This window comes from Nicotiana tomentosiformis, chromosome 2, assembly GCF_000390325.3.
Source record: "Nicotiana tomentosiformis chromosome 2, ASM39032v3, whole genome shotgun sequence".
Classification (NCBI taxonomy): domain Eukaryota; kingdom Viridiplantae; phylum Streptophyta; class Magnoliopsida; order Solanales; family Solanaceae; genus Nicotiana; species Nicotiana tomentosiformis.
This window is the reverse complement of record NC_090813.1, coordinates 184,296,993-184,320,179: the sequence shown is the minus strand read 5'-3', so window position 1 is coordinate 184,320,179 and position 23,187 is coordinate 184,296,993. Positions and strand designations below refer to the sequence as shown.

The window sequence follows — 23,187 nt, the reverse complement described above, 5'->3', positions numbered from 1 at the left end:
ATGACTGACTTTGAAATTATTGTGGGCATGGACTTGTTATCTCCATATCATGCTATTCTAGATTGTTATGCCAAGACTGTTACATTGGCTATGCCAGTGTTGCCTAGGCTGGAGTGGAAGGGTTCGTCTGTTAGTTCATTTAATTAAGTTATTTCTTTTATAAAGACTCAACACATGGTTGACAAGGGTTGTTTGGCTTATCTAGCCTATGTTCGGGATACTACTGTAGAGACTCCGGCTATTTCCTTTAGATCTTCCAGGTATGCCACCTGATCGTGATATTGATTTCTGTATTGACTTGGCTCCAGATACCCAGACTATATCTATCCCACTGTATCTCATGGCTCCGAAAGAATTGAAAGAACAGCTTGAGGAGTTACTAGCCAAAGGGTTCGTCAGGCCGAGCGTATCGCCTTGGGGTGCACCAGTATTATTTGTGATGAAGAATGATGGAACAATGAGAATGTATATTGATTATCGCCAATTGAACAAAGTTACTATGAATAACAAGTACCCATTGCCGCGTATTGATGATCTATTTGACCAGTTTCAGGGTGCTAGGGTGTTCTCTAAGATCGACTTGAGGTCGGGGTACCATCAGTTGAAGATTCAGGATTCGGATGTTTCGAAGACTGCTTTCCGGACTAGATATGGTCATTATGAGTTTCTGGTGATGTTCTTCAGTTTAACTAATGCCCCGGCAGTATTTATGGATCCGATGAACATGGTATTTAGGCCATATATTGATTTATTTGTCATTGTCTTCATTGATGACATTTTGATCTACTCGCGCAGTAAGGAGGAGCATGAGCAGCATATGAGAGTAGTGCTTCAGACGTTGCGGGAACAAAAGTAATATGCTAAGTTCTCTAAATGTGAGTTTTGGCTAGAGTCTGTAGCATTTTGGGGCATATTGTATCGAGCGAGGGCATTAAAGTTGATCCCAAAAAGATTGAGGCAGTTCAGAATTGGCATCGTCCCACTTCGGCGACTGAGATCAAGAGTTTTCTGGGTTTAACAGGTTATTATTGTCGGTTCGTGGAAGGTTTATCATCTATTGCAGCACCTTTGACCAAATTAACCCAGAAGGGTGCTCCGTTCCGATGGTCCGATGATTGTGAGGTGAGCTTTCAGAAGCTCAAGACAGCATTGACTACAACACCAGTGTTAGTGTTGCCTTCTGGTTCGGGGATGTATACAGTGTATTGTGATGCTTCACGCATTGGCTTGGGTTGTGTATTGATGCAGGAAGGGTGAGTTATTGTATATGCTTCACATCAGCTGAAGCCCCACGAGAAGAATTATCCAGTGCATGATTTGGAGTTAGTTGCGATTGTTCACACTCTTAAGATTTGGAGGCATTACCTTTATGGGGTGTTTTGTGAAGTTTACACTGATCATCGCAGTTTGTAGCATTTGTTCACGCATGGGGACCTAAATCTGAGATAGTGCAGATGGCTTGAGTTACTAAAAGATTATGATATTACTATCCTGTATCATCCGGGCAAAGCAAATGTGGTTGCAAGATGCCTTGAGTAGAAAGGCAGAGAGTATGGGTAGTTTGGCTTTCATTTCAGCAGAAGAGAGGCCATTGGCATCAGGTATTCAATCCTTGGCCAACAGACTTGTGCGGCTGGATATTTCAGAGCCTAGCCGAGTTCTTACATGTGTTGTAGCTCAGTCTTCACTATTTGAACAGATCAAGGCTCGCCAGTATGATGATCCACACTTAATGGTTCTTCGAGAAACGGTACTACGGGGTGGTGCCAAGGAAGTTACTATTGGAGCGGATGGTGTTCTACGACTCCAGGATCGTTTATGTGTTCCTAATATGGATGGACTGAGGAAGAAGATCCTAGAGGAAGCACACAGTTCTTGGTATTCTATTCATCCAAGTGCTACGAAGATGTATCGTGACCTGAGCCAGCATTATTGGTGGCGACGAATGAAAAAGGACATTGTTGAGCATGTAGTTAGGTGTCTAAATTGTCAGCAAGTTAAATATGAGCACCAAAGGCCAGGTGGCCTACTTTCGCAGATGACTATACCGGAGTGGAAATGGGAATGCATCACTATGGACTTTGTAGTTGGGTTACCGCAGACCATGCAGAAGTATGATGCAGTTTGGGTCATTGTCGACAGGTTGACCAAGTTGGCACACTTTATTCCTGTTATGACTACGTACACTTCAGAGAGGTTGGCCCAAATTTATATTCAGGAGATAGTTCGGTTGCACGGTGTGCCAATTTCCATCAGATCAGATAGAGGTCCTCAGTTTACTTCACATTTTTGGAGAGCAGTACAGAGTAAGTTGGGGACCCGTGTAGAGCTCAGCACAGCCTTTCATCCGCAGACCGACGGACAGTCAGAGCGGACAATTAAGATTTTGGAGTATATGATCAGGGCACGTGTGATTGACTTTGGAGGTCAGTGGGATCGTTTCTTTCCTTTGGCCGAGTTTGCGTATAATAACTGTTACCACTCCAGCATCGAGATGGCTCCATTTGAGGCTTTATATGGTCGGCGATGTCGTTCGCCCATCGGATGGTTTGAGGCCGGTGAGTTTAAGTTATACGGTACTGATTTGGTGAAAGATGACTTGGAAAAGGTAAAGTTGATTCAGGAGCGACTTCGTACAGCACAGTCCAGACATAAGAGTTACGTAGATCAGAAAGTTCGTGATTTATCATTTATGATGGGTGAAAAAGTTCTCTTGAAGGTTTCACCGATGAAGGGAATCATGAGATTCGGGAAGAAGGGCAAGTTGAGCCCAAGCTTTATAGGCCCATTTGAGGTGTTGAGACGAGTTGGGGAAGTTGCTTATGAGCTTGCATTGCCTCCCAGTCTATCAGGAGTTCATCCGGTTTTCCATGTATATATGCTCCGGAAGTATTATGCAGACCCATCACATGTGCTAGACTTCAACACAGTTCAACTAGATAATAGTTTGGGCTATAAAGAAGAACCAGTTGCCATTGTTGATAAACAGGTTCGCCAGTTGAGGTTCAAGAGGATTTCTGCAGTAAAAGTCCAGTTGAGGGGCCAACCAGTCGAGGAAGCGACTTGGGAGGCCAAGAAAAACATGCGGAGCAGATATCCACACTTATTTAGCACTCCAGATACAATTCTAAACCCTTTCGAGGACGAACGTTTGTTTAAGAGGTGGAGAATGTAATGATCCAACCGGTCATTTGGACTTTTAGAACCCCGTTCCCTAAAATAAAACTTCTCGTATGTGCTTTTAATGATTTATGACTTGCGAGGATGGTTGGTTCAGGATTTAGAAGTGTTTGGGTTGAAATCGGAACACTTGGTTCTTTAAGTTGGCTTTAAAAGGTCAAGTTTGACTTCAGTCAATATTTTGAGAAAACGACCCCGGAATAGAATTTTGACAATTCCAGCAGCCTCATATGGTGATTTTGGACTTAGGAGCGTGTTCAGAATTTTATTTGGAAGTCCGTAGTTAAATTAGGATTGAAATGGCTAAAATAGGAGTTTAAGTTTGGAAGTTTGACCAGGGAGTTGACTTTTTGATATAGGAGTCGAAATCCAATTCTGAAATTTTTTATAGCTCCGTTATTTCATTTATAAATTTGAGGTCAATCAGACTTGATTTGATAGGTTTCGACATCGAATGTAAAAGTTGGAAAATTTTAAGTTTCATTAAGCTTGAATTGGAGCATGATTCGTGATTTTAGCGTCGTTTTATGTGATTTGAGGTTTCAAATAAGTTTGTATGATGTTTTAGGACTTGTTGGTATATTTGGTTGAGGTCCCGAGGGCCTCGGGTGAGTTTCGGATGGTTAACGGATCAAAAGTTGAACTTAAAACAGCTGTTGCAATTTTTCTCTTCTGCTGAAAATTCTGGGCTGTGATCGAGCCCAAGATCGAGCCCCAAGATCGAGGGTCATGACCGAAGGCAGGGCTCGAGGGTCATGATCGAAGGCCCATGCTCGAGAGCCATGATCGAAGGCAAAGGCTCGAGGGCCATGATCGAAGCCACGATCGAGGCCGAGGATCGAGGCCATGATCGAACCACGATCGAGGCCGAGGATCGAGGTCATGATCGAGGGCTGCCTGGGTAGAATTATAAAGGAGGGCATTCGTCCCATTCGCCATTCTTAATAAATTGGAGCTTGAGGAGAGGTGATTTTTGATAGATTTTCAAGGAAAAGACATTGGGGTAAGTGATTCTAACTCGGATTTGGTCAATATACACAAATATATCATTGTTTTCACCATTTAATTAGTGTTTTGAGATTGAAATTTGGGAAATTTTTAGAAATCTCATAGAAATAAATTTTTGAGATTTCGGTATCGATTCAGAGTCGGATTTGAGAGAAACTGGTATGGTTGGCCTCATAATTGAATGGGTTGTCGGATTTTGTGAGTTTCGCCGGATTCCGAGACGTGTGCCCCACTGGTGATTTTTGAGCTAATTTCGGATTTTTATTTAAAAAATATAGTATTTCTTATGAAATTAATTCCTATAATTTTTGGTGACTGTATCGAATTATTTTTGGTTAGATTCGAGCCATTCAGAGTTGGATAATCGAGGAAAGGGTCTACTAGTAGATTAAATTGGAACAAGACGAGGTAAGTCTCTTGTCTAATCTTGTGAGGTAAAAATTACCCCATAGGTAATTAAAGTAATAATTGTTGCTAATTGTGGGGGCTACGTACGCATGAGGTGACGAGAGTCCGTGCGTAGCTACTATTAATGCTAAAGTTCGGGTAGTTTAGCACTCAAAGCATGAATTACTTGTGTAAATTGTATTCTTTGTTTAATTAATATTATTTGATATATATATATATATATATATATATATATATATATATATATATATATATATATATTGTGAATTGTTAGATAAAAATATTAAAGGATGGAAATCTCATATACTTGATTTTCTGTTTTAATTAATTAATTATTAAGAGAAATTATTCTTCCTCCCGAATTTATCTTATAATAAATATACTCTCCTTCCGGATGTACATAAGAAAATATCCTCATTTCTTGTGGAGCGGGCCGAACGCCTCGGTAGGATAGATGCATCTATGGATCGCACCGCACGTCCCTCGATAGTGTACACGAAACTCTTGATCGGGCCGTACGACCTCGGCAGAAATTGTGCCTAATAATAATAATTACCCGATACTTTGATAGTTTATTGCAGCTTGTAAAGTCAATTCATAAATTGGAAATTTATTGGAATTGAAGGAATATAATTAATATATTGAGAATTGTTGCATTTGAAGGAATTTAATTATTTCTGCTGGTTAAAGAAAAATCATTGTAAATTCTATAAATCATGTTGATCTAGATATTGCTATTTTTATTTTATTTATTATTATTGACTCTAGTGAGTGTCAAGTCGGTCATCTATTCTCTACCACTTCGAGATTAGACTTGATACTTACTGGGTACACGTTGTTTACGTACTCATGCTACACTTGCTGCACTTTTTGTGCAGGATCTGAGGCAGGTACTAGTGGAGGACCTATCATCGCACATCCAAGTTATCTATAGGCGTAGTGGTGAGCTGCATTTCTGAGTCGTTCTGCAGCTACCGGTGCCTCTTCTTGCATTTTTATTCTGTCTATTTTTATTTCAGACAGTATTTGGAGTTTTGTATAATCTACTAGATGCCCATATACTTGTGACACCAGGTCTTGGCACACACACATTAGTAGAATTTGGAATTGTATTATTTTTTTGGATTTAAGTTAATCGATATCTTTTCTAATTTCTTAATATTGTTAGTAAAATAATAAAATTTCTTAGAAAATTATTCTGAAAATAATTGATATATGTTTAATTTATTTGTTGGCTTGCCTAGCTGTAGTGTTGGGCGTCATCACGACCTATAGGTGAAATTGGGTCGTGACAGAAATCGAACTTCAAAAAGCTTATGACACAGTTGAATGGTGCTATCTGGAGTAAGTTTTGGAGGAATTGGCTTTTCCCAGAAAATTCATTGCGTGGATTATGAAATGCCTTAAAACAGTGAACTACTCTGTCTTGGTCAGCGGTGATCCAACTGAACCATTTGCTATTGTAGGGGACCTGACACAAGGAGATCTCATGTCCCCTTTCCTGTTTGTCATAGAAATGGAGTATCTAAGCAGTCAATTGAACAGCTTGAAAAATGAAAAGACCTTCAGATTTCATCCCAAGTGTGCTAAGATGGGGATTACACATTTGTCCTTTGTAAATGACTTCTTACTTTTTGCTCATGGAGATGTAGGGTCTGCACATCACCTTTATCAGTGTTTTCATCAATTTTTCTCTGCCTCAGGCTTACAAGCTAATCTAGGCAAAAGCTCATTATATTGTGGAGGAGTGATAGAGGAAGAAAGGGACAGAATTTTGCAGCTGCTGGGATACACCTATGGGGATCTACCATTCAAATACTTGGGTATACCTTTGTCAACTAAGAAGCTCACCATAGCACAATGGCAGCCTCTTATCTAGAAGATAGTCAAAAGAATCTCCTCATGGACTGCTAGGAAATTGTCTTATGCAAGGAGGATTTAACTGGTTAAATCAGTCATATTTGGTATCCAAGCATACAAGTATTAACTTTTCATGATCCCTGCCAAGGTATTGGATATAATTGATGCATATTGTTGCAATTATGTATGGTCAGGTGTCAACACTATAAATAAAGGGCCTTGGTTGCCTGAGAAAAAGGTTTTCTCTCCTAAATCTGCAGGTGGACTCGACCTTATGAACCTACGACTACGGAATAGGGCAGGAGTAGTAAAAACCTGTTGGGATATAGCACATAAAACTTACAGGTTATGGATCCGATGGATTCATAACTATTACATTACGGGGCAACAGTTTGCTAGTATGAAGGTGCCACAATGTGCATGTTGGATGGTTAGGAAGATTTTTGATGCAAGAGAGACTATGCTGCAACTCGATCAATCTGTTTCAAGGAAACATTTGATTAAGCAAACTTATTTGCAGCTTCTAGGAGATCTATTGTCACGCCTCATCCTCGGAGAGCGCGACCGGCACTCAACCGAGTAAACCCGATCGAACAAGCCTGTTAGATACTTTCTACCCAACTCATCCATGATCAAGAGAAGACATGATTTCATTAATTAGACAGTAGGAAGATCATATATATAATACTAGATCGTCTCATTAGTTACATCACTTTTAAGTTTCAAGATACATATATTCTTATGATTCGAGTGGAACAAGAGATCAAAACACAACATAATCTGTTTGACTTTTCTAGCACCCATATGCAACCCACATAGTGTCTACGGAACCTCTAAAAGATACAAAGGAGTACAATGATAGTGCCGACAATAAGGCTCCGGCTATACCTCCAAAATGTACAAAAGATACATGACCCCGGAATGAGGTGGGGCTCACCAAGTCTGCTATGAGGAATGTGTACTGCTATCGCCAATCAACACTGCCTCCCTATGGAACCACCTGCATCCGTTTAAAGATGCAGTGCCCCCAACAAAAGGGACGTTAGTACCGTCGAATAGTACTAGTATGTAAAACTAAACACCATCTCAATAGAATGAATAATAATACAAGGGGAAAAAGTCACGAGTTCAATAAGAGCTTCAAACAATACTAAAACATCAAGTAAGGATCACATAAGTTCTCAAGTCAATTTTCATGTTATTAGGTTGGGTGATCTTTAAAGCCGATATACCATAATTCACAATACCTCTGTATTCTTACACAGAGTCCGATCTTGACCCGATCGGCTAGGTCGTCTCATTTGAGACATCAACCATAACCACAATTTTATTATAATTTCCAGCACAATTACCACAACGTGTGCAGCATGGCGTCCGATCACGGCCCGATAGGCTAGGCCGTCCCACCCGAGACATTATCTTTTTTAGTCATTCATCTTACATCATATTTCTTTCACATCCTTTCAATTCATTGGCACTAGTGGCCACCATTATAAAATCATTCTTGGCACTTGGCCGTATTTCATAATTCCAGTTCTCCTTTCCACATTCAAACATCATTATCATTATCAACAACAATAAGGCTTCCCATTCAAGACATTAAATTCACATATGAGTAATTTGGGAATCTTAGGCACATAGAGGCTTTTCATACAATTTGACATAACAACCTTTAATCGATCTTGACATGAAGTCTTAACATTTTTAATTCATATTCTACATTTTGAACACATCCTCAAATGGAAAGATGACATGATGAAGCATTTAGAATAAATATTGAACATACATTCTTCAACACCAATACATTAGAAATAGCCAATTCTATAATGATCAATTTGGGACATACACCAGTTACGTGAACACCGTGAAATTAGATTCTAAGAAGAAGGGGGTTTAGCCAACATACCTCAATTGAGCTTCCTTAAACTTTTAAAACATTCCGGAATTCTTAGAAACTTCAATCTATTTTAAAAATATAACAAGTTGAACCAAATTAGGAAGATGATCATGATTCTAGCTCATTCGAGCATATTATCAAATACTAGGTGTGCATTAATGTTTTTAAGGCCCTTTTGTGAAAGATTCCATCATTCCCCAACCCATTCTCTACCATTTTTAACTCACAACCTTCTTACACCCTTTGATAGCACATGAATGCAAGATGAACAACTCCCATGCCCAAATATTATCTTACTAATTACCCAATTCTAGAAAAAATTCGAAATTGAGGGTTAGGGTGTAGAATCTTACCTTTAGGATGAAAACCTAGTGCGTTTTTCTTGTTAATCTTCAAAGATTCGAGCAAGAATTGAAGGTAATTTGTTGAAGATCACTCTCTCATTCTAGGACACTCTCTCACTCTCAAAATATCAGATTTTAGCTCAAAATGGGACAAAACGTCTAATTAACGAAGTAGGGTCGGTTTATAAAAATCCAAAAATAAAGCTCCGGAACAGGGTATGCGGTCCGCATAATCTGGTGCCAAACACTGAAAAAATCTGCCTGGGTCTGCGGTAGTTATGAGGCCCGCATACCTATTTTGCGATCGCATAATGCGCCACATAACCTCCATCTGCAAAATCCCAAGGCTGATTATGCGATCAAAGTGCGGCCCGCGAAACGGTTGTGCGGTCGCATAACTGGTCCAAAATTGACATAAAAAATAGCCCAAATAACTGCTTCACTCTGCGGCCATTTTACGGCCCGCAGAGTGATTATGCGGCCGCATAATGGGCCGCGTAAATACCTAATTCTGCAAAATATTTTTCTTCAACTCACCAACGCACTGTTCAATCCAAAAGGTCCAAACCGCGGCGAGCTTGCGAGCCGCGGAGAATTTCTACTATTATTAACCTCTATGCCTACACCGGCATCACGAAACCCCAGTTTTTAGGAAAAATTTTACGGGACCTTACATCTACCAATAATACTATGGGAATGCCTAATGTTCTCTAATCAAGCTAGACCTAGAGCACGATTTACTATGTAGCTTCACTTGCATGAAAGGCTACTTACTGCTGATAGATTAGCAAAATGGGGGCTCAATGTGGAACTAAAGTGTAGCCTATGCCAAGAACACAACGAGACAAATGAATACCTCTTTGTCCAATGTAGACTCTCAAGGAAGATATAGGACATGGTCCTGTTATAGGGAAAGAATAATACAACATTTCCAACTGCATGGAACCAATACCAACACTGGACTATCGAGAATGCCAAGGGGAAATCAATAGTTGCCCAAGTTTTCAAACTGATATATACTGAAACAGTGCAAGCTATTTGGATAGAAAGGAATCAAAGGATCGTCGAGCAAACGAATAAAGATTGGATCACCATTGTAAAAGAGATAGTCTTTTGTGTTGTGCCAGATCATCTGTTAGAACTAGGAGCTATTTTCAGACTTATTTGATTTAATTTCTCCAAGTTGACAGATAGAGGTATAGATTGTTTTCTTGTCTTTGGATAGTTAGTTTAGTTAACTAAATATGGCTTTGTATACTTTATCCTTGGTTATTAATAAAAGTTTAATTACCCAAAAAAAAAAGATATTTACGTCCCTAATTTGTATATGTATGTACAAAAAAAAATCTGAAAATTATTTTCTTTTTTATAAGGTAAAATTTATTTAGTTAATTTCATTGCCCTAAATATTAGGACTTCAGAGAAAGGTTTAATAAGGAAGGTTTTAGTTGATTTTAAACTCCTTAATACTCTAGATATAATTAAATAAATATTAGAAAAATAATTAAATGACTATTCCTACATATTAAGAAAATAATTTAAATTACTATTTTTCCAATGTAATTTTTTTTAAAGATTAAAAAAAAAGCGAACAACATTTCTCCACCCCGAAAACGACTCAGTTGGAGGTAAGGTCCACTCGCTGGAAGAGTACTGCACGTCGCGTGGTGTCTGGTGTGCCCCCAGCTGTCATTGAAAATCTAGAGGACTGAGTGTCGTTCATGCCCGGTCGTACTCATAACCGCATCAGGTCTCCAACATGAACAACCTCTTGTCGATAGAATAATCTAGGCAAGGGAAGTCGGTAAAATAGATCTGTAACTTCGGGAAAAGGCTTGGCTATGAGGGTTGGGCACGGGGTCCTAATTATGAACCTGTCGGCTATCGGTGGACTTATCGAGTTGCTCTCGCAGCGAGAGCGGGTCGCTACGTGCCGACTGGGGAACATATTGGGAACGGTTCCTTCGGGGGTCTACCTTGGGCGTCGAACAGCCAACTCATAACTGGTACGAATAAAAATCTAATTATTTAATTAAAATAAAGCATTGCGATAGTCCATGTAGATGTTGATGTAATGTGATTTTTATTTCGTGCTGTAAATGTCAAAATCAACCAAGCGTGGGTAAACCGGAAATAGGAGGGAGTTACACAGAGGGAGGCCGAAGGACTCAAGTTGCATCGTTCTCTAGTGTTTAAATAAGTTCGACTTCTCCTTCCTTTAAAGATAAGTTTTAATGGACTTCTGGCGATATTATTTTAACTAGTTGAATATGTTTTTAGTATAATTGTTTAGTATTTGAAGTCTACTGGTCAGGGCCAAATTCAAGCTTAATTCTGACAAATCTTGTCTATGCAACCCTCGAGTTGGGGGGATTGGAGGTGTAATGAGAAATAGGAACGGAGATTAGATCATTGGCTTTATGCAATGAATTCCTCACTCCACTAACATTAAGCCCGAACTAGCAGCTCTTATGCAGGGATTACAACTAGACGTTGAGCACAACATGACACCACTTGAAATCTTCATTGACTCAATTGAGATAATTAACATGATTTTAAATGGATATAGAGTAATATTTATGATTCATGCTTGCAGGCACATGATGCAACATTTGGAAAAATTCGAAGATCAAGCACACCTTCAGGGAGAAGAATAGAGTCGTGGATGCACTAGCCAAGGAGGGTGCTAAGAATCAGCTTTTTGGAAATCTAGCTATTCTGGTAGTTCCTCTAATTTTGCAAATGACCATGTTTAGACAGACATTTTAGTAACTTCTTTTGAAAGAAAAACAAAACTCTATAACAGTAACTTAGCTACAAACAGCTTCACATTTGAGCAACCACTTGCCCCACTCTCTGCTATTTTAGTTTAGAAGCTTTATATATAAATCATCCAAATTACCGCAAAAAAAAATTCTACTGGCCGGATTAACCTAAATTTGCATTGTATTTTGCTAATTTGCGAAAGTCTCTCCACCAAGGATTTTCTCTAAAACGAATAGTTAAAATGATTTGACTTATAATTTGAAATGCAAACATATACAATATAAAATTATTTGTTGAAAAAAGAATTATATTTTAAAGGGCATAAAACACAATTAATATTTGGGGATATTTTTATCGTTCAACATTTAGCTTAGAACATTTATGTTATTATAATAATATAAATAGATGTAGATATAGATAGATAAATAAGTTTGACTAATCTGAATTTACATTTGTCACGACCCAAAACATAACCCATCGTGATGGCGCCTATCGTGATACTAGGCAAGCCGACCTTCCCAAAAAAATACTTTTAAAATTTAACAGAAATGAATTAAAATATTTAAAATAACAGGAGTTTTTCATAAAAACGGGGGTAAAATTCAAATAAAATAAAGTACGGAAAAATAGCCCGACATCGGAGAGTTAGTGAATCATGGACATCTAAATATCCAGTCTAATACAAACAATATATGAATATCAATACTGAAAAGAAAGAAAACATAAAAGGAGAGACAAGGTCTGCGGACGCCGGCAGCTACCTCGTAGTCTCCGGTACTCGATCGCGCACGAACTCAACGACCTCCGTGATCAAACACACCTGGATCTGCACATGAAGTGCAGGGTGTAGCACGAGTATAACCAACTCAGGAAGTAATAAAAATAAATAAAGAACTGAGAAGGTAGTGACGAGCTATACAAATACAGTTCATTTTCAATAATTCCAGCAAAGAATAGACATGCTTTCAAATCCGGTAGTTCAAGTCAAATCAGTTTATACAGTTACAGTGCAAGTAATCCGGATATAGAATCTTTCAAAAATTTCACAACAATGACAGATAGCAATTAAGTGCATCAACAAATGAAAAACAAGTACAGCCTCTCAGGGCAACAGACACTCAACTCGTCACAACAGCTCAATCGTTCGGATCTGAGCCCTTAGTACTCACACTCAATAGATACCTGCGCTCACTGGGGGTGTGCAGACTCCGAAGGGGCTCCTTTCAGCCCAAGCGCTAAAATTTGCACGGATAACTCACGTGCTGCACGGACAACTCACGTGCTATAGTATCAATATGTGGAACCGCACGGACAACTCACGTGCTGCACGGACAACTCACGTGCCATAGTATCAATACCTCACAGACAGGCCATCGGTCTCACTCAGTCATCAACCTCTCTAGTCTCTCGGGCTCTCGAAAATCACAAAAAATAGCCCAAACAAAGATAGCATAGTGTATCAACAAAATCAAGAAGAGGCTAAGATATGATACGCAAGTAAAATCATGACTGAGTACAAGATAATAATTAGCAAGTAATTCAACAAGTACACGACCTTTGCGGGTCCCAACAGTACCATAACATAGCCTAAGCATGATTTCTAACATGATTTGCAGTTAAATTTCTATAACACAGGGAGATCATATAGATAGCAACAAGTTATTCCACTTCACAGTTTCACGGAATGGACCAAGTCCCAATTCTTATGGTGCACGCCCACACGCCCTTCACCTAGCATGTGCGTCACCTCCAAAATACTCACATAATCCAATAATCCGGGATTTCATACCCTCAGGGCAATATTTAAAACTGTTATTTACCTCAAACCGTGCAAAATTCTACTCCGCAATGACTTTGCCCCTCGAATCAGTCTCCAAATACCCCGAATCTAGCCACAAGCAGTACGAGATAATTAATATAAGCTAAAAGAATCAATCCCACAAGAAAACACGAAATTATAAGCCAAAAATCCAAAATTGGACCGACCTCCCTCCCCCTGGGCCCACGTCTCGAAATCCGATCAAAGTCACAAAACCCGAAAGCCCATTTACTCACGAGTCTAACCCTACCAAATTTACTCCAATCCGATAATAAAATTCTATTCAAAACCCCAAAAATCTAACTCAAGAACACTTCATCTTCTTCTCCAATTTTCACCCCAAATCACAAATTATATGATAAAATTAAAGATATAATCGTGGGTTTTAACCAAAACCAAGTAGGAATCACTTACCTGAATCAACTCCACAAAAATCCATTCAAGAATCGCCCAATTCCGTGTTCTCTAGCTCAAAATATGCAAAAATGGGTTGAAACCCTCATTTTTGAAATTAATATTGCCTGCCCAGATTTTCTTCTTCGCGAACGCGACCATCCTCTCGCGTTCGCATAGACCAACTCAGACTTCCTCTTAACTTAACTCTTCACGAACGCGAAGCTTTGCAAACTCAAACCTTCGCGAATGCGTCCCTCACCACGCGAACGCATAGAACAAAATACTGGGAGTCCCCAGCTGCCTCAATCCCCTTCGCGAACGCGACGCCACCCACGCATTCGCGATGCACACACTGCCATACCTTCGCATTCATGTCCTCTCCTTCGCGGATTCTTAGATAAAAAATCTCACCAACTCAGAAACACTCTTCGCGAACGCGAGGCTCCTCTCGCGAACGCGTATGAGGAAACCAGAAAAAATGCAGCAGCAGATATCAGCTATCTCACCAAGGCCAAAAATGATCTGTTAACTACCCGAAACTCACCGAGGCCCTCGGGACCTCAACCAAACATACCATCAAGTCCCAAAATACTATACGAACTTAGTCGAATTCTCAAACTACCTCAAATAATATCAAAAACATGAATCACCCTCTGATTCAAACTTAATGAACTTGAAACTTCCAATTTCTACAACCGATGCCGGAACCTATCAAATCAAGTCCGATTGACCCCAAATTTTGTATACAAGTCATATTTGATATTACGGATCTACTCCAAGTTTTGAAATTAAAATCTGACCCTGATATCAAAATTTTCACTACCGGCCAAAATCGCCAAAATTTCAAAATTCGCCAATTCAAGCCTAGTTCTACTATGGACCTCCAAATCACCTTCCGGACGCGCTCCCAAGTCCAAAATCACCTAATGGAGCTAACAGAATCATAAAAATTCAAATCTGAGGTCGTTTTCTCACAAGTCAACGTCCGGTCGACTTTTTCCAACTTAAGCTTCTAATTAAGAGACTAAGTGTCTCAATTCACTCCAAAACCATTCCGGATCCGAACCAACTAACCCGATAAGACATAATACAACTGTAAAGCACAAAAGAAGCAGAAATAGAGGAAATGAGGTTATAATTCTCTAAATAACCGGTCGGGTCGTTACAATATTGCGTATAGTTAATTTAGGAAGAAGCATTCTCTATTAGCAATTTTTCTATTCATATAGTTCGAAGTGTGACATTTGATTAAGGGTGAAGGAATCACATTCATCTCACCACATCTCTTGGTGATAATAATATTTTTTTCCAAATACATGCGTAACCCCTTAAAGTTGTCACGAAAATTTACTTAGACACTTCAACTAGAACTGTTACCTATTAGACACTGTATATAAACAATGTTCCTATTACACACCTCGTGCATATGTGGCACACTGAGTGATTCTCACTTTGAGCTAGGCGCGTGAATCACTTAATCTTTTTCACTCTCTTCTCTTAGTTATTCTTCAACAAAACCCAGCCATCACCTTCTTCCTTTCATGACCACTCTACTGCTTTGGAGATAACTAATAGATAAATAAACAACTAATAAAAATAATAAAGAAATAGAAAAAGAAGAATTGCCTCTTGCTTGAAGAAAGAAAAGATTAGAAAGGTGTTTCCTTGACCTTCATTATAACCATTACAGTGTCCGAGAAAATGGCGAAGAACAATTTGATTCCTTCAGCTCTTTTTATTATGATCAATGATGAATCCTTATGCTTTATTTTGGGATTAAAAAAATAAATCTATTAAAACATTTTTTTCGGCATTGATCTATTATGAATCAATCTCATCCCAATAAGAATACCACCAAGTATGTCACACTAATAGATCTTGGGCTAAGAAGAAGCAATTGGACCAGGCAAAGGCCTTCACAAAGGTTAATTTAGGATCCAGGCTGAGGGCACTTGGTATTGTCGTTAAATAACACATGGTATCATATTCAGAGACTATCGTGAATTATGTGCAAAGGAATTTCTGGTATCTTCCCATCCCTAATTCTGTATCAGTCTTTCTCATCCCTTTTTTTCTTAGTTCTGTTGCAATCTTCCCTACTCTAGTTAGTTTTTGCTTTGTAATTCCGATTTAATGTTCAATATAATCGATCAATTCTATTGAAAGATCTACTCTTAGTTTGTTACATTAGTGCTTTCATCGATTCGGACTCTAATGGCAGCGGTGATACTGGATAACTTCAGCAATGGCAGCCCATAGGACTGGGTTTATCGGGCGGAGCGTTACTTCTCCTTGGTTTCTCCGAGGAAGACTGGTTACCACTTCCATATTTTTACCTTGAAGGTAATGCCCTCGCTTGGTTCGATTGGCTATTTCGCAACAAATAATTCTATGATTGGAACCATTTCAAGGAGAAAATGTTTTTGCGATTTCGGAAACATCTTGTCATAGATTCGAATAAGAGGCTGGCCGATTCATCCCTAACATATCATAGCCACATTAGTTACTCTACTTTGAATTCGTATGAGGCTCAAGTATCTCCTTTAGCTGATTTGCGCCATAGTTCCAACTTCTATGAGTTAGAATCTGCACTCAAAGTTGGTAACTCAGAGGCCAAGCATGTGATCTATGAAATGTCTCCTGGAATTATCGCCAGAGCAGTAGAGGAATATTCTTCTGTTACAATAGCGTGCCAAAGCACAGATGCAAACGCTTATGTCTCTCACTTTGTAGTTGATTTGGACGATATTCAGTCACCTAAGGTGTTCGATGCAATGTTACATGGCTGCTGCCCTAATATATTTGTCGACGCACAATCAGATGCTCCAATCGGCATGCCTGATTTAGAAGCTACAGGTCCTGCAAGCAGCAAAGTCCAACTCTTTGATAAAAGTTCTCAGAGATATGTTAGAGATGTATGTTACTGCAACTTCTCTTGCTCGTGGCACTAGTGAACAACACATTGAAATTGAGACCTGGGATGACCTGTATCTTGCTGACTTTTTTATGGAGCCTGAGACTATTGTAAATCTATATCTTGATGAATTCTTTATGGAGAATGAGGATGGCATTCCAACAAGTGCAATGCCTTATGATAAAATAATGGCTGAAGTTGTGCATGGAAAATCCAATGGATGAGTAGAACATAATAAACATTTTCTTCCAATCTGGGTAGACAATATGGTGAGTGTACCACAATTTGCTTTTCAGATGAAAGTATACAGTCCGTGCAAGGATTGTTCAAACACAGTGGTGGATGATTTCAAGGGAATCCATAGGAAATCAGCTTGTCATATTGGTACCATTTTCACTGATCAACGTATTTGGAATCAGTTTCCATATAATCCTGCTGCGACTGATCTTTGTGTTTGGGATCCAAGAATAAGTTCTATATTCATGGCTCTAGCAGGTTCCTCAGAGAACGTAGAAGGACTAATTTTGTTGGGATCTATTAGCAAGTTTTGCTCAATTGCGCATTCTAACTCCATGGCTATAGTGTGGGATCCCGGACAAGAATGGTGTTCGAATGCCTACATTTTACAGTTTAGTTCAATATTGGCTGCAACTACATCTTCAACTTTTCATCACTGTTATAATGCTGAAAAAGACCCTTCATCCGACTTGACAGAGTTGGAACCAAGAGAAATGGTATTACCTTGGAGACTGAACCTTCTTGTTTTATTGTTTGCCTTGCATGATGAAACTACGGTGCAATACTTGGATAAGGATACTTCAGCGAACTACATACTCAAAGTTATAGCAAAAGCAGGTGGTGAAGTTTTACTCAAGCCAAGGTATATTGAGAACGTAGAGGAACTACTTTTGTTAGGATATACTGGCAAGTCTTCCTTATTTACATATTCTAACTCTACGAGTAGAGTGTGGGATCCTGGACAACCATGGTGTGTGAATTCCTATTTGTCAAATGAGTTCTCTGTTGTCTATAACTACATTGCATTCACATGTTCTTTAATTGCAGGGGAAGAATATAGTCCAATCTTAGATGAGTATTTTGATGTAAAACATGACATTTTGGTGGCAGATTTCAAACACATACCAGTTTGGGAACAAAATTTTAGTAATGTTCTTGACGATGTTCTAGTCAAGGATGAAGCTCTCGAGGTTAACATGGTTGTGGATAAATTAGATGAGGTGGAGTTGACTGTTCTGTTTAGTCATTTCTGCTTTGTTCGTAGTACGGTTGTAAAAAGTATAGCGAGAGGTGAAAAGGGCCAGTTGACATTAACGCCACAAGGTAGCGTTGAGACGAAAAGAAAAACAACCTTGAGCTATAGAGGAGCAATCTCGCCTACTGTCATGTCAACAGAAATAAACTTTGGCTTGATCTCATGGAAGACTATCTCAGATGTCAAACTGACCATGAGATTGCAAGATGGCACAAACCTCATCGAGGAGGGCCATGACGAGGAGAATGGAGATGGGTTTTTTGCGTTTAGGAGAGATGACGAGCAAGTTATTGTTGGAGTAGATAGAGTTGAGATGACAAGGAAGAAAAGTAGATTTAGACATTTCCATGTTACTGATTCATCTATTTTTGTTGAGTTGTCCAGTCAAAAATAAACAAGATGAGCTTTCCTCTGCTGTCAAGGAAATCAATGTATCCAAGGTTGTGAAATACACCAGGAGAGTTGCTTTTAGTAGCAGGAGCTGTTGTATAACTGAGTTGGTTGGACTCTTTTATAACATAATTACCAACTTTCAGTTGGCATCATTTGGATACCACAATAATTGGACAATTTTAAACATCCCAGCAAGCCATGGAGAGCAAATTCAGTGTGTGTTTGTGGTCGGTTTTGTTCACTTGCTACAAAATGTGGAGTTTGATATTAAAAAGAAGGCTTCATTGTCAATCTTCAAGGCTACATCTGGTAGTACTAGTGAGCAAATCAAATGCCTTAGTAGTGGTGGAGGCTTTACATATGAACACTCACGAACATGGTTGCGGACAAGTAACTTTGTTGAGACTTTTGGAGATGTGGTTATTGCATTTTTCTATTTAGATTGTTACACAGCGTTACTTCAAGCTCCATCAGTGAACGTCGCCAATATGATATCATTGTCCTCGAACCTTGAGGATAAGGTTCTTTTTGAGGGAGGGAGTATTGTTATGAATCAATCCCAGCCCAATAAGAATACCACCAAGTATGTCACACTAATAGATCTTGGGCTGAGAAGAAGCAATTGGGCCAGGTCTTCACAAAGGTTAATTTGGGATCGAGGCTAAGGGCACTTGGTATTCTCGTTAAATAACACATGATATCATATTCAGAGGCTATTGTGAATTATGTACAAAGGCATTTATGGTATCTTCCCATCCCCAATTCTGTATCAGTCTTTCTCATCCCCTTTCTTCTTAGTTCTGTTGCAATCTTCCCTACTTTAGTTAGTGTTTGCTTTGTAATTTCCGTTTAATGTACAATATAATCGATCAATTCTATTGAAAAAGAGTCGTCTACTCTTAGTTTGTTACATGATCTGAAACTCAAAATGTGTCCTTTCGTCGTCCCCACCACCTAGCTTCGCAAGAGACCACCAGTTATGGTAGGATGAGCCGTATTTGGGCTTGGCTTCATATCTTCTTGGTGGAAAATATTTCTTACTAATTTGTTTATAATATATGTTAAAGTACTATTATAGTTGTGATTCATTTGATTGTTGATTTTTGCTGGAATTTGATCGAAAAATATTATTTTTTCCTTTAAGAAGATGACGAGGGGAGGGAGGTTCTAGTTTGGAAATTTTATAACAGCAGACCTTAAGATTGACAAAGTTCTACACGAAACTTGAATTGCCATAAAAGATAGAGAAGAAAACTCCCAGACAATTCAAAAAATGCAGGGAAGAAGGGATAAGAAAAGGGAAACACGATAATTTTCATTTTTTTAAAAGACTTTAGTATTTCTCTAACAAAATGAGAATACTAACACCAAAAATAAATAAATTTGCTGGCTTCAATTGGAGAGAAGAGTTTGACGGGAATGCAGTATGTATCCTAAGGAAGAAGATGACTAAAAAGAGTTATGGAAAAAAAATTTCTTTGTTGGTTCTTTTTAAAAAAGATTTCTGAGATGTCTCTTATTTTTTGCTGATTTGTAATTTTTTTAATTGGTTTGATTTGCACGTATTTGTATTAGTTTGAAAATGTCAAAATTTGTGTTTAGTAGGAACATTTTTTATATACTTTAAGTGTCTTAATAGATAACCATTTAAATTGAAGTGTCTGAGTGAAATTTCGTGACAACTTTAAGGGGCTACGTATGTATTTGGCCTAAATTTTTCCTTTGTTACTCTTAAATAGAGTAATAGCATGTTTGGCCAAATTTTTAAAATTAACTTATTTTGAAAAGTATTTTTTCCTCAAATGTGCTTTTGGTGAGAAGAAGTTTGTGTTTGGCTAATTCATTTGAAAAGTACTTTTGAGTAGCAATTAATATTTAGCCAAGATTTTAAAAAGTGCTTCTAAATATATTTTTCTCAAAAGTGCTTTTCAAAAAGTAATTTTAGGGATAAGTTATTTTTTTCTGCTTCTCCTCAAAAGCACTATTTTTCTTCCAAAAGCTTGACAAACACTTCAACTTTAAAAAAAAAGTATTTTTTTGAAAAAGTGCTTAGATTTTGAGAAGCTTGTCCAAACAGGCGATAAGTACTTTTTCCTTTGCTACTCCTTTTCATTAATTGGAGATTATTTTTTCAAATTTAATAAAATTGCAGCCTATTTCACTAAATCATGTTTAAAAAATAAAATAAAAAATGACACTGTATGGTCGCTGTAAAAATAATAGCTGAACAAATGTATAAAATTTATATATTTTGTATATATATATATATATATATATATATATACACATTCTGTATGTTATATACAAAAATTATATATATTTTATATACTTTTTCAACTATCAGATATAAATAGTTTATGAAGCGAGCTAAAAGTGATAATACCCCAAAATAAAAAGGTTAAACTTGATGTATTCCATCAAATATAAAACCTTCGAATTGCACAAATGACACACCTTCCTCTTTTTCTCCCCTTCACGGACCCAACCCTTTCCTTTAAATAAGAAAGAATTAAAATAATAATAGAAATAGCGGGGGAAATATATGCCTAAGACGGGACAAACTCATGGATGATTTGCATTATGTAATTATTTTTGAGATCACTCTTTAAATTTTGGGATAAATATTGTAATATTTATAAGAACAAAAAACGGTTATTCGCCTCGACCCATTAAAAATTCTACCATTTTATATTATACACCTATCATAGCTATAGAAGCAGAAATCAACACCAATTTCAAAGGGGAATTTGCAGTCGTACCTTATATTTGTGCCACATTTTAACCTGTATCCTATTTTTAAAAATTATTGATTTGGTAGCCAGCTGATAAAAAATCCGTAATAATATGACAATTACACCTATGACAAAAGATATAAAACTTGCATCACGCATTAATCGCGTGATCTGCAACCTCATTCGTGAAAAAAGATCGCATCCTCTCCTCTCAGCGGCTTTATCAAACTTCAGAATCACACTTGCATTAAGTTGTTTCACCTTGAAGCTAAAACTTCATGCTAATGTAGCATGAAGTTGTTTCATGTTGAAACTAAAAATTCATGCTAATTGTCACGACCCAAAAATCCCACCACAGGCGTCGTGATGGCGCCTAGTCTCTTAGACTAGGTAAGCCGATTTCAATTATATTTTTTGGGGGGCCATTTTATTTTTTAATTAAATAAGTAACCAAAACTAACAACGGAACAAATATGAATGTACAACTGAATACTGAGTCACGAACTGGTAGTACTGAGTCACGAACTCTAACTGAATATATGGAATGATCACGAGAACCGAATATACAATACTGTTTGATTAAAATTAACAGTACAATGAAATGAAAAGACTCCAAGGAACTGCGACAACCAAGCAACTCTACCTTGAATCCTTACGATCCCGTTTTAACTCTTCTCAAGTCCGATATCTCCAATACCTGGCTCTGCACAAAAATATGCAAAAGTGTAGTATGAGTACATCACGGTCGGTACCCAGTAAGTATCAAGACTAACCTCAATGGAGTAGAGACGAGGCACAATCAAGACACCCACTAGCCTAATAACCTGTACAATATATATTATAGAAAATAATAGGAAACAAATAACAATAAGGGCAGGATAAAACAACCAGTGATATGCACAACAGACAACAAAAATACCATTAATATTACTCAACAATTAATAGACACAATTACACCCAATTAAATCAAGTCCTTCAAATAAATATCTTTCACATATAATTCTTCCTGATAACTCTCTTTCAAATATAATTTTCTCAAATAAGTATTTTTCAAATATAATTCTTTCAATAAATCTTTTCAAATATAATTTTCTCAAATAAATATCTTTCAAATACAATTCTTTAATGTAATACTTTCTAAGTAAAAATTCTTCAAAATAAATATTTTGAATATAATTCTTTCAATTAAAAAGTCACCATGTGACACCTCATTTCATAATCATAAAAATACGGATCTTGCCCCTTTTTCATATTTTCACGGCACCTCGTGCCCATAATTAAATCATCATATTTTTCCGGCACCTCGTGCCCTCATTTCATATCTCAACTGCACGGACAATTCACATGCCAATTATCATTATCATTTCATCACACCACCTAGTGCCCACATTTCATATCATAACTGCACGGATAATTCACGTGCCAAATATCCTCATTATTTACTTACGACACCTCGTGCCCACATTTCATTTTATAAACCGCTTGGCAATAGCCACAAGCTCTCAATTTCAACATAAATCAGATTGTTATCAATTTACCAACAACAAGACAAATTGCACAAGGTATAAAAGTAAACACAAGAAAATCACAACATCACATGAAAATTATCAACACCACAACCCCACATCATCACATATCGACCCTGACAATAGCCACCCTTATCGCTCTTATTGCCACCCTTATCGTTCTTATAGCCACCCTTATCGCTCCGCCCAAATAATATTCCAACAAATATAACGACAGTAAAATGCCACCCTTATACCCACATAATATCAACAGTGAAATGCCACCCTTATATCCTCAAAATAACAACAGTGAAATGCCACCTTTATATCCTTAAAATAACAACAGTGAAATGCCACCCTTATATGCTCAAAATAACAACTCACACAACACAACAATTTATACGAAAAATTATCACGACAACATAACAAAATCAATTCATATCATAATTTACCCAATGGCCACAACCAAATTCCAAAGATACAACCAAATCAATAAATTTCACAACAAATAGCCGAAAGCTCCACACAATGTGTATAACACCACAAAATAATCAACATAGATAGAAATTATTCAGCATAAATCAAAGCCTTCATTAATCCAAATTTAGATAATTATATTAACGCTTCTTCTTAAACTTGCTTAATTAATTATTTGCATAGAAAAAATTCAAAATGAAATTAAATTCTCAGAA

General features: G+C 37.7%; 1 protein-coding gene across 1 annotated transcript; it reads left to right on the top strand.

Moving 5' to 3' along the window:
• The first annotated feature begins 15,099 nt into the window (after window positions 1-15,099).
• On the top strand, window positions 15,100-19,170 carry LOC117278710 (uncharacterized). Its single transcript, XM_070196372.1, has 2 exons — window positions 15,100-16,212; window positions 16,340-19,170. Exon 2 carries the CDS (start codon window positions 16,859-16,861, stop codon window positions 18,257-18,259), a length of 1,401 nt encoding a protein of 466 aa, XP_070052473.1. The 5' UTR covers window positions 15,100-16,212; window positions 16,340-16,858; the 3' UTR covers window positions 18,260-19,170.
• The last annotated feature ends 4,017 nt before the right edge of the window (window positions 19,171-23,187 follow it).